We start from the raw sequence: 12,669 nt of genomic DNA, 5'->3' as shown, positions 1-12,669 counted from the left end.
TCTGGGTCTGGTGAGCCCTGGAGTGGGGTCCACTTGGTTTGTGTGTCTGGTAATTTGTGGAATTTGGGGGGCCCTCAGATGGGTCTTGGAAACTTATTATGGGGCCTGTTGGGTTTCAGAGCCTAGCCTTGCCCAGGTTCTTGTGGTACCAAGATGTCAGATCCTTGGAGACTGAGCAGTAAGGCGTGATTTAAATGGAGCTAACTTGCCGTTTTTGGCTCACCAAAGCTTATTCATTCACTGTGTGTTCAAAAATAGTAAAATTAGCATATGGTAAAATACATTGAAAAATCATAAAATTAATTTATTAGAATTTAGAATGTAGTGCCACATCAAAAAAATTTTAGTATCGAGCATCTTGAAATAATTTATAAAATAGAATGAATTAATAAGGTTACTTTCAACACTGCTGGGGGGTATTTTTCTTTATTACAAGCATTACTGCGGAACGATGGCTCAGTTGTCCAGACTTTACTGTTCGTTACAGTAAAGCCTAATAAGAAAGGAAGAGCTGATGAGTCTTTTTGGTTTTCAATTTTTTATTTCCAGCAGATGGTTCTCAGTGGTGGTCCCCCCCCACCACCTTTTTTTTTTTTTTTTTTATTTAAGGGATTAGCAAATGCTTTTGGAACAGATAGTAGTATTTTGGCATTTGTTTTAGTTAAGACTTTTGGAATCCATCACACAGAGTATCTTGACAGAAAATGGGCTCCTTCTGAAATGAGATGATAAAGAGATGCTCCTGTCAGATATTCTCAGGAGGTGGCAGTAACTGTTTCTAGACATATGCCATGACATTTTAAGAAAATTATATAATCATTTTTAACCTCCCCCCCCCCCAAAAGTTCATGAAGTTTGAGAAGTAAGTACACTTCTTTGAGAGCCAGCTCTGGGATTTAGCCTGCATATTTAGATTGGTTTTTTTTTTTTTTTTTTTTTCCTGTTCACCAGCTGCTTGGCTTTGGGCAGCTGAATTAACTTCCCAGTGCCTCAGTGTTCTCATCTGCTAAATAGGGATAATATTTACTTTCTCTCCTGGGTTTTTGTAAAAAGTAAGAGTGTAAAAGCACTTGGAAAGTCGGTAGGGATACACAAATGTGATTTATGTGTTAATGCATGTGTGCAAGATTTTCCCCAGTAGAAACGAGCATAACATGTTATGTTTTAATAACAGCTTGCTTATCTGAAATTAGGGTTTGATTCTCATCGTAAGCTTTTTATTTTTATTTTTTTTAAATTTCAAGTGACTATTTTGAGGCTTGGTATTTTCAGACTTGGAGAGCTTATAATAGAAGACGCTAATGGGATGCAGGGGAGAGTGTTATTGTCTAAACCTGTGTTGATGACTTTGTGCTTTTAGGTACACCAAGCTTGGCTACGCGGGCAACACTGAGCCACAGTTCATTATCCCTTCATGTAAGTACAGCCCCGCCCTTGCGCTTCTAAATGATTGGGGTTCTCTGCATTCCGATTGTTTTTCAAGGCATATTAATTGACTTGCCACCTGCTTTTAGAAGACTGTTCTGGTCACCGGGGAGGGCTACTAATGTTGACACACTTAGGGCTGACTATTGCTGTGGACTGTAGCTGCAGCCTACAAAGCCCCCAACTTTCTGACCCTCTGTCTTCTGACAAACCCCTTGTCACTGTCATTGGAGTTTCCGCCTGGCTGGTTGGCAGGGGCTGTTCATTCAATCATAAATGTCGGAGCTACTTGGAAGAAGCCTATCTGGTCCTTTAAGGTTAATTTGTAGTTTTAAATAAGTACAATTTTATTAACTTAGCAACTCCGTGGACCGAATATCCATTGTGCTGCACTATTCACTCTATTGAAAGACCTTTTTTTTTTTTTTTTGAAGTAAGAGGCCTGATGACTGTTTTATTGTGTTCAGAGTATCTGCCTTTGTTTAAATTTTAGTTAGTAGAGAATGCTAAACTTAAAAGAAGAAGTGTTCTCATATTTTGGCAAGAGCGCATCCTCCCCACTCTTTGTTTCCTACAACAGCCTCCAAGGACAGGTCAGTTGTTTGTAGGGTAGAATTTTTCTCTGAAACTGTTCAAATTCTGAGTTATTATTTGGAGACAGTTTACCAGAGTAATGTCTGTCCATCCAGAGTGAAGGGAAACACTGCTTCCTAAATGTAGCTCTTGTAAGATGAGTTGTGATCTTAGAAAGAATTCTAAGTCGTTCTGGGGCCAGGGACATTGTAACAACTGGCTCTTGTGAGCAATATGGAACAGGGAAAGCTTAGGAGAGCTGGAGACAAGGAGCTTAGCATTTATTCAAGGGAAGACTAAAGCCTTTTTGGGTACGTATATGTATTCTCTCAGATTCCTTGAGCACATTTTATTCACCTCATTCTCCTTCCTTGCTGGCTGGCTGAAGTTGATCATGCATTTGATTTCTAGGTTTGAATACCTTGGTACCATGATGTGGTGTCTTCAATAAGAGGCGTGATTTGTCTGCTGTATCTTTTTTTTTTTTAAGATTTTATTTATTTATTTGACAGGGAGAGACACAGCGAGAGAGGGAACACAAGCAGGGGGAGTGGGGAGGGAGAAGCCGGCTTCCTGCTGAGCAGGGAGCCCGATTTGGGGCTCGATCCCAGGACTCTGGGATCATGACCTGAGCCCAAGGCAGACGTTTAACGACTGAGCCACCCAGGTGCCCCTGTCTACTGTATCTGTATTTAAAATTCATAATTTGGTGTCCTAGTTTGCTAGGGCTGCCATTACAAAATACACAGACAGGGTGTCTTAAACAACAGAAATGTATTTGATCCCAGAATGGAGCCTTGAAGTCCGAGATCAAGGTTCGGTCAGGACTGGTTTCTGTTGAGGCCCCTTTCCTTAGTCTGCAGATGGCACCTTCTCACGGTGTCCTCACATGGCCTTTTCCCTGTGCTCAGTCGAAAGAGAGATCTCTGGTGTCTCTTCCTCTTCTTAGAAGGCAACAGTGCAGTTAGATTAAGGCCCCACCTTATGATCTCATTTAACCTTTATTACCTCCTTCTAGTCCCCATCTCCAAATGCTGTCACACTGGGGGCAAGGGCTTCAACATAGGATTTTGAGGGGACACAGTGAAGTCCATCACAGTTGGCACTTTGTAGGCTAGATGAGTCTTTGTGAATTTCATTATTACGAGTGCCCCAGAACTTGATTGTTCCATGCTGGATTGATAAATTGAACTTTCTGACTTTTCAGAGCAGATTGGATTTTAACCTTGTTAAGTGCCACAACTCTAAAAGGCTGACCTTGCACCTTTTGCTTTAATGCATTGCCATTTAAAACTGCCAGCAGCATTCAGCTGGCTGGCCCATTTAACCTGTCATCATTAACAGGGAGGAGAACTGAAGTCACTTAGTAGCAGGATTTCATTCACTGTCAGACAGCAAGGCAGCCCTCAGATGGGTGCTGTCAGAACCTTCACAGTAGCAGAAGCTAGAAAGAGCATAAAAATGTCAAAGAGGTGGGAGTAAAAGAACAGTTACATTGTTGGCTGAATTTGTTGCAGGAGATGGAGAAGCCCCAGGAGGCGAGGTGGGAAGATGTTTGGGCAGAAGTGAGGATGCTGAGATAGGTAGAGGGCCTCGGTTACCTCGGGCTGTTGGCTTCCCTGCTCATCCTAGTTCTGGGAGCTGAATCGCTTTTCTGGCTAGAGAGGCTCCATTCACAAGGTGAAGTTCAAGACACGTGCAAAAGTGGCACTTGCAGAGAAAAGGTGGAGTTTGTGTGGACGTGTGGTCAGGCTCTCTGATGCTGGTGGACATAGAGGCAAGGTGCACTGGGTGTGTGAAGAATAGAAGTGCTCTCATGGTGTTGGAGATCCCAACTCTGAACAGAGAGCGCCAGGAAGTGTGGTTGGAAATGTGGAGGGCCAGACGATGAGAGACTGTTCTCTTAGTTTTATTTTGCAACCAGGAATTTTCCAATTGTTCCTTGAGGGGGTCCGTTGAGCCTTCCCCCTGGACTAGAGAGGTGCCAAGCCCTGACCCCCATCCTGCTCTACCCAGGCAGCTCCATGTGTATCTGATTTGTTTGCACTTGTGTGCAGGATTTTCTTGATTGTTTGAACAAAGGTTTTCCCTACCTTTTTTTGTCTTTAAGTTGTTGGATTATATTGAGAGTCATTGAAACGTTTCCAGCAGAGGGGTGAGTGTATGTGTGGTGATCATGTCTATAGAGGAGCACATGGGGGGTGCAGGGAGGGGTCAGGAAAGAGTAAGTACATTTCAGACATTCTGTGTTTGAAGAGTAGGGGTGTAAAGTTCCTGTAGGCATCAGGCGAAAGGCGTCATGCTCAAGGGAAGGTCTAGACTGGTGATAGAGACTGAGCCCAGAGATGTTTTCATTTTTTTTTTTAGTGAATAGAGTTCTTTAATTTTTATTTCAGCCAATGAGTTTTGTGGAAGATAATACGGCATAGACCCATGTACCCACCACCCGGAATGAACAAATGCTGACATGATTTCATCCTGTACATACATAGTAAACACACACATCAGAGTGGGTGCGGCCCTCTCCCTTTTCCTCCAGCCTGACCCCCTTCCCTGTGCTCCCTCCTCTGCCAGGTACTTCCTGTGGCCAGTGTGTTCTACCCTGACCTTCTAGGTACAGAGCTCCTTAGCTGTATGTAACATTGGTCTATTGTTTAAATATTTCCAAATGATACCATACTGTAAATCACTTTCTGCATTGTCCTTTAAAAAAAATCCCTCGATAATGTGTTTTTAAGATTTATCAATGTTGATATATATAGTTCTCGATCACAGTTCTAGCATTTGAATCTCAACAGTTCTTTGTTTTCATTTGGGCATTTTCCAGTTTTCTCTAATATACAAAATGGTGCAGTAAACCTCTCTTTATCCACACATGCTAGTTTCCCAAGAGAAAATAATGCACGCATTGTCCAGGTGTGCACCTCTTCAGCCTTCTCAGCTGTTGCCAGGCAGCTCTTGGGAGTGCTTGTGCTGATTTAAACTCCCACCGCTGGTGGTGGAGGGTTTCTGTTTCTGCACAGCCTTGACAACAGTTGATGTTGGTAGACTCAAATTTTTGCCAGCCTAATGAATGTACATTTCTCTGATGTCTAGTAAGGTTGAGCACCTTTCATTGCCTGTTCATATCTTTGCCCATTTTTCTATTGCATTTTTTAGTCTTTTTGTTATAGAGTTTTATGGAGCTGTTTTTGTATACTCTGAATATTAATTTTTTTGCAAATATTGTCTCCTACTTTATGACATCTTTTTAAATGATTTTTTAAATGTAGAAATTTAAAATTTTGATATAGTTAAAATATTCAGTATTTTCCATTTATAATTTGTTTCCATCTTGAAAAATACATTTCTGCTCCAAAGTCATAAAGACTTTCTAAATTTTCTTCTGAGAAAATTTTGAGTTTATTTTTTGAACATGGTGTGAGGTAGTTATTTTACTTATTTTCCAAAAGGAAGGACACTTGTCCCTGGGCCATTTATTAAAGAGTGCATTTTAACTTGTCATTCCTTTTTAATCATATTGAGGTACCATATATGCTTGGGAATATTTCTGCTGTTTTTATTTTGTTTCATGTATGCATTTATTTATCTCTGCTCCAAATTTGTGCTATCTTAAAATACTATTAATTCAGCAAGTGTCTCAATATCTGGTAGGTGTGGTTCTTCCTCCTTTTTCTTTTTCAGAATAACCTTGGCTATTCTTAGGCCCTTACTATTTTTTTTTTTTTAAGATTTTATTTATTTATTTGAGAGAGAGTGAGTGAGTGAGAGAGAGAAATTGAGAGCATGAGCCGGGGGAGGGGCAGAGAAGCAGACTCCCTGCTGAGCAGGGAACCCACTGTGGGACTTGATCCCAGGACTCCAGGATCATGGCCTGAACTGAAGGCAGACACTCAACCCACTGAGCCACCCAAACACACTTAGGCCCTTACTCTTGTTATAGATTAGATCTACTTATTATTGATTTTAAAATCAGTTTAAGCTCTCTGAAAAATTATAATGGGGTTTTGATTAGAGACATTCAATTAATAGATTAAGTTGGGAAAAATATGACATCTTTATGAATTGGGTTTTTCTATCTATGAATATGGTGTATTTGTTTTGTTTATTCATGACTCATGTTTTTCAGTCATGTTTTGTAATAGTCTTCATAAAGCTTATATACCTTTTTTTTTTTTTTTAAAGATTTTATTTGACAGAGAGAGACACAGCGAGAGAGGGAACACAAGCAGGGGGAGTGGGAGAGGGAGAAGCAGGCTTTCCGCTGAGCAGGGAGCCCGATTTGGGGCTCAATCCCAGGACCCTGGGATCATGACCTGAGCCAAAGGCAGATGCTTAACGACTGAATCACCAAGGTGCCCTGCTCATACACCTTTTTTTTTTTTTTTAAAGATTTATTTATTTATTTTAGAAAGAGAGAGAGAGTGCACCAGTGGGGAGAGGGTCAGAGGGAAAGGGAGAGAGAGAATCCCCAAGCAGAGCCCCTGCTGAGTGCAGAGTCTGACAAGGAGGCCTGATCCCAGGACCCTGAGATCATGACCTGAGCTGAAACCAAGAGTTGGCCGTTTAACTGAGCCACCTAGGCGCCCCAAGCTCATACATCTTTTGCTAGATTTAATTTTAAGTACCTTTATGTGTTTGTTGCTGTTGTGAATTTTCTAAAATTACATTTTCTAATTAGTAATTGCTAGCATATAGGAATGCTATTGAGGTTTTCTGTTTTTTAATCCAACAATCTTTTTTTTTTTTAAGATTTTTTATTTATTTTTTGAGCGAGAGAGACATAGTGAGAGAGGGAAGACAAGCAAGGGGAGTGGGAGAGGGAGAAGCAGGCTCCCCGTGGAGCAGGGAGCCTGACGCGGGGCTCAATCCCAGGACTCTGGGATTATGACCTGAGCCGAAGGCAGACGCTTAATGACTGAGCACCCAGGCACCCCTTAATCCAACAATCTTACTTCTCTTATTTGTTCTATTAGCTTGCAGATTCTTACGTTTTCTATGTAGACTGTTAACTGCAAATACTGGTTATTTTGTCTCTTTCAATCCCAATATTTCATGTTTTTTTTCTTGGTCTTTTGTACTGGCTAGAACTTCCCTGCCATAGTGACTAGAACTGGAGGTAGTGGGTATTTTTGTCTTTTCTGATTTTATTTTTTAATTTTCTTAAACCTTTTTTTAAAAAAGATTTATTTATTCATTTAAGAGAGAGAGAGCGCACACATATGTGTGAGCACAGGGTGGAGGGGTGGTGGTGGTGGGGTGGGGGTGAGGGGCAGAGGGAGAGGGAGAGAGAGAATCTTAAGCAGACTCCCTGCTGAGCTGAATGCAGAGCCCAATGGGGGGCTGGATCTCAGGACCATGAGATCATGACCTGAGCCGAAATTAAGAGTTGGATGCTTAACCAACTGACCCACCCAGGTGCCCCTGTCTTTCTGATTTTAAAGACAGTGATATTGGTGTTCCATTAGTGATTACTCTTGGTTTTTGTGGAAATGCTTTTTTCAGGTTAATACAGTGCCCTTTCTGTTCCTAGTTTACTAAGAGTTGTTTCTTTTTTTTTTAATTGTGGATGGATATTAACATTTAAGGTTTTTTGTGTATCTGTTGAGATGATCATATGGTTTTGGACATTTAAGATCCTAATATGATGAATTACATTAATATATTTTCAAATATTGAATAGTCATTTATTTCATTCTTGAGGTAAGCCCTACTTGGTTATGAAATACCAACTACCTGCTGAATTGTATTTGCCAGTATTTATTTGGGGTTTTGCATCAATGTTCCAAAAGTGAGATTGGTTTACATTTTCCTTTCTTGTACTGTTTTTGTCTGGTTTGAAATCAAAATTATAGTGGCTTTAAAAAATGAGTTTTTTAGCTTTCTTTTCTGTTCTTTGAAACAGTTTATGTAAGATAGGAATATTATTCCTGAAGACTTAGTCAAATATGTGACATTCTTTTGGGAAATGTACTGGATATATTAATTAAAACATTACTATTGTCTGGTAACTACTGTAGCAAGTGTTCCTAAGATACAGAATTTATATCTAAGTCAGATGTACTCTGCCTTAGATACACTCTTCTGATAATCTCCCTTGAATTACCCTCAGGTGACCTTTTGGCATTTGGAAAATAATCCATCTCTTCTGGTATCTTCTCTTATTCTGTACCCGTGTAAATTTTTTTTTTATCTGCAGAACTTTTACATTTTTCTTTATTAGGCTTAATCTTATGAGTTTTGATTCATCGTTACAGCTAACTGAGGGGTTTTATTTTTTAATTTGTTTAAATAATTCGCAAACTATATTTTATTTGTCTTCAAATATGCTATTTTGAAATAATTACAGATTCACAGGCAGTGTAAACAATAGTGTGGATAGGTCTTGTGCACCCTTCTCCCTGTTTCATCCCAGACTACATCTTAGGTGATTACAACACAGCATTAAACCCAGGAGTTGGACACGAGTGCAATGTGTGTGCAGTTCTGTACATTTATCCCATGTCCTGTAATCATCCCTACAGTCAAGATACAGAACTGTCATATCACCACAACAATCTCTCCTGGACAATCTCTTTATAATTACACTTACCTCCCCTCCCTCCCACCATTCCTAACCTCTGGCATCTACTGATCTGTTTCTATCTCTGTAACTTTGTTTTTTTTTTTGAGAATGTTTTATAACTGGAATCATACAGTATGTGACCTTTTGAGATTGGCTTTTTACTTGGAATAGTGCCTTTGAGATGCATCTAAGTTGTTGCATGTATTGATAGATTGTATCTTTATCTGAGTAGTATTACAGTATATGGATGTACCACAGTTTGTTTAAACATTCATCTATGGAGGAACATCTTGGTTATTTCCACTTTTTAGCTATTACAAATAAAACTGCTATGAAAATTGTGTTGCAAAAAAATTATGTACAGGTTTTTGTGTGGACATAATTTTTCATTTCTCTAGATAAATGCTGTGTAGTGCAATTGCTGCATTGTATGGCAAGTTTATGTTTAGTATTATTAAGAAACTGCCACAGTGTTTCCCATAGTGGCTGTATCATTTTGCATTTCCACCAGCTGTGTATAAGAGAGCCAGCTTCACTGCATCCTTGCCAGCATTTGGTATTGTCACAATTTTTTATTTTAGCTGTTCTCATGAGTATGTAGTGATATCTCATCATGGTCTTAATCTTCATCTCCCTAATGACCACTGTTGTTGATCATCTTCACATGTGCTTATTTTCCATCTGAGTATCTTCTTCCATGAAATGTCTCTTCATGTCTTTTGCTCATTTTCTGATTGGATTGCTTATAATTTTACTGTGAAGTTTTGAGAGATCTTTGTATATACTAGATATGAGTCCTTTGTTGTATATGTGGTTTGCAAATAATTTCTCCCATTGTGTAGCTTCTCTTTCCATCTTCTTCCGAAGGTCTTCTGCAGAGCAAAAGGCTTAACTTTTGATACACCAGCTTTTGGATTCATTGGTTTTTCTCTGTTTTTCTGTTTTAAATTTTATTGATTTCTGCTCTTATCCATATTTCTTTCCTTTTTCTTGCTTTGGGTTTATTTTGCTCTTCTTTTTCTAGGTTCTTAATGTGCAAACTTACATTATTGATTTGAGACTTTTTCTCTTTTCTGATGTAAGCATTTAGTGTTAAAATTTTCCCAGTTAGCACTGGTTTTGCTGTGTCCAACGCATTTTGATATTTTGTATTTTCATTTCCATCCCGTTCATGTAGTTTTTAGTTTCCCTGAGATTTTCTTATTGACTCATTTAGAAGTATGTGGTTTAATTTCCAATTGTTTGAGGGATTTTCTTGTTACCTTTCTGTTATTGATTTTTGAGTTTATTCCGTTGTAGTCAGAAAGCACACTCTGTATGACTTTATTTTTTTATTATTTTTAAAAGATTTTATTTATTTATTTGACACAGAGAGAGCATAAGCAGGGGGAGCAGCAGGCAGAGGGAAAGGGAGAAGCAGGGAGCCTGATGCTGGACTCAATCCCAGGACCCTGGGATCATGACCTGAGCCAAAGGCAGATGCTCAACCAACTGAGCCACCCAGGTGCCCCTGTATGACTTTAATTCTTGTAAAATTATTAGGGTTTCTTTTATGGCCCAGTATAAGGTTTATTTTGGTTCCATGGGAACTTGTAAACAGTGTATACTCTGTTCTCATTGGGTGGAGTGTTCTGTATATGTTGCTTAGTTCCCATAGGTTGATGGTATTGTTAAGTTTTTCTGTCCTTGTTCTATCAATTGTTGCGAGGTATTGATGTCTACAACTATAATTGTGGATTTATCCGTTTCTCCTGTTTCTGTCTCGCGTATTTTACATTTCCATTCTTTGTTACATGCACATTTAAGATTGCTGTGTCTTCTTGATGGACTGACCCTTTATTTTTTTTAATGTTCTTCTCTATCTTCTCTTTCTTTTTTTTTATCTTCTCTTTCTTTACTATGAAATTTACTTTTTCTGATCACAGTATAGCCACTCATACTTTCTTTGATTAACATTTGAGTGGATATCTTTTTTTGTTCTTCTACTTTCAACCTGCATATATTCTTACATTTGAAGAGAGTTTTTTGTAGACAGCATAGAATGCAGTCAGGTTTTTTTATTTTTTATTTTTTTTAGCTTTTAAAGATTTTATTTATTTATTTGAGAGAGAGAGAGAGAATGAGAGAGAGCACATGAGAGGGGGGAGGGTCAGAGGGAGAAGCAGGCTCCCCGCCGAACAGGGAGCCCGATGCGGGACTCGATCCAGGGACTCCAGGATCATGACCTGAGCCGAAGGCAGTCGCTTAACCAACTGAGCCACCCAGGCGCCCCTGCAGTCAGGTTTTTTTAATCCACTCTGCCAATATCTGTCTTTTAATTGGTATAGTTAGACCACTTATATTTATTGTAATTATTGATTAGTGCTTTTTCTGTTTGTTCTTTCTGTTTTTTGTTTCTTTGTTTTGTTTTACCTAAGTTTCTGGGGATTATTTAAACATTTTTAGAATTTTATTTTGATTTATGTATTGGTTTTTTTGAGTACATCTCTTTGTGTAGCTTTTTAAATGGTTGGCGTGGCTATTACATTATCTATACATAACTTTTCTTGTTCTACTGGTGTCAACACCTTACCAGTCTGAGTGAAAGGTCCCTTTACCCTCCCACATTTCTAATATAATTGCCTCAAATATTTCTTCTACATACATTGAGAAGGACATCAGTGTTATAATTTTTGCTTTAACTGCCAAACATAATTTAGAAAAACTCAAGAGGAGAAGGAAAGTAATTATGCTTATTTTTGTTCTTTCCATTTTTCTTCCCTCCTGATGTTCCAAGATTCCTTTTATCATTTCCTCTGTTTAGAGAACTTTCTTGAGCCATTCTTTTAGAGTAGGTATGCTAGTGACAAATTCTCTTAGCTTTTGTTTATCTAAGAATGTCTTGATTTGCTCTGCATTTTTGAGGGATATTTGGGCTGAATTTAGAATTCTGAGTGGACAGTTCTCTCAGCACTTGAAAAATATGCCATTTCGGGCTCCTGGGTGGCTCAGTCATTAAGCGGCTGCCTTCGGCTCAGGTCATGGTCCCGGGGTCCCGGGGTCCTGGAATCGAGCCCTGCATTGGGTTCCCTGCTCCGCGGGAAGCCTGCTTCCCCCTCTCCCACTCCCCCTGCTTGTGTTCCCTCTCTCGCTGTCTCTCTCTCTGTCAAATAAATAAATAAAATCTTTAAAAAAAAAAAAAAAAGAAAAATATGCCATTTCTTTCTGGGTGCCCTGATTTCTGATGAGAAATTTGATGGAGGCTTTCAGAATTTTTTCTTCGGTCTTCAGTTTTTAGAAGTTTGGCTGTAATGTGTCTTGGCATGGATTTTTTTGGTTTATCCTGTTTGGGGTTTGTTCAGTGTTGAATCTGTAGGCTTATTTCTTTTTTAGTCAAGTTTGGCAGATTTTTAGCCATTATTTCTTTGAATACTTTTCCAGTCCTACCTCCTTTCTCCCCTCCTTCTGGGACTTGGAATGCATGAATGTTAGTGCTTTTATTATATATCCTACGTGTCCCTAAGGCCCAGTTCATTTGCTTTTTAGTCTGTTTTCTTTGTTGTTCAGATTGGGTAGTTTCTATTGTTTTATCTTCGAGATCAGTGATTCTTTCCTCTGTCCTTTTCTGCTGTTGAATTCATCCACTGAGATTTTTATTACAGGTTTTGTGTTTTTTAGTTCCAAAATTTCCATGCAGTTTTGTCTCTGTGTTCTATCTTTGCTTTCAGTTTGTGTTTCTTTGCTGAGACTTTCTTGTATTTTCCATTGTTTCAAGTGTGTTTGTAATTGCTCATTGAGGCATTGTAAGATGGCTCCTAAAGTCTTGTTTAATAATTCTGTTATCTGGGGCGCCTGGGTGGCTCAGTTGGTTAAGCGACTGCCTTCGGCTCAGGTCATGATCCTGGAGTCCCTGGATTGAGTCCCGCATCGGGCTCCCTGCTTGGCAGGGAGTCTGCTTCTCCCTCTCCCACTCCCCGTTTGTGTTCCCTCTCTCGCTGTGTCTTTCTGTCAAATAAATAAATAAAATCTTAAAAAAAAAAATAATTCTGTTATCTGTGTCTTCTTGGTGTTGGCATCTGTTGATTGTCTTTTCTCATTTCATTTGAGATGTTTCTGGTTCTCGCTAT

General features: G+C 39.2%; 1 protein-coding gene across 10 annotated transcripts in view; it reads left to right on the top strand.

Moving 5' to 3' along the window:
• ACTR3B (actin related protein 3B) overlaps positions 1 to 12,669 on the top strand; it is a 138,671-nt gene that overhangs the window by 17,190 nt on the left and 108,812 nt on the right. For 9 of the 10 annotated variants that reach the window (XM_064575690.1, XM_064575689.1, XM_045863997.3 and 6 more), the window contains one exon: positions 1,361 to 1,416. The exons of the other annotated variant lie outside the window; for it this stretch is intronic. In XM_064575690.1, the coding sequence (XP_064431760.1) occupies positions 1,361 to 1,416 (56 nt within the window). The remainder of the gene's footprint in view (positions 1 to 1,360; positions 1,417 to 12,669) is intronic. 10 annotated transcript variants of the gene reach the window in all.

Source organism: Mirounga angustirostris, unplaced genomic scaffold (genome assembly GCF_029215605.1).
Source record: "Mirounga angustirostris isolate CCGP_5_RB_7025 unplaced genomic scaffold, mMirAng1.0.hap1 SCAF_12, whole genome shotgun sequence".
Lineage (NCBI taxonomy): Eukaryota > Metazoa > Chordata > Mammalia > Carnivora > Phocidae > Mirounga > Mirounga angustirostris.
Note: the sequence above shows the minus strand (reverse complement) of the source record. Positions and strands in the feature narration are given on the sequence as shown.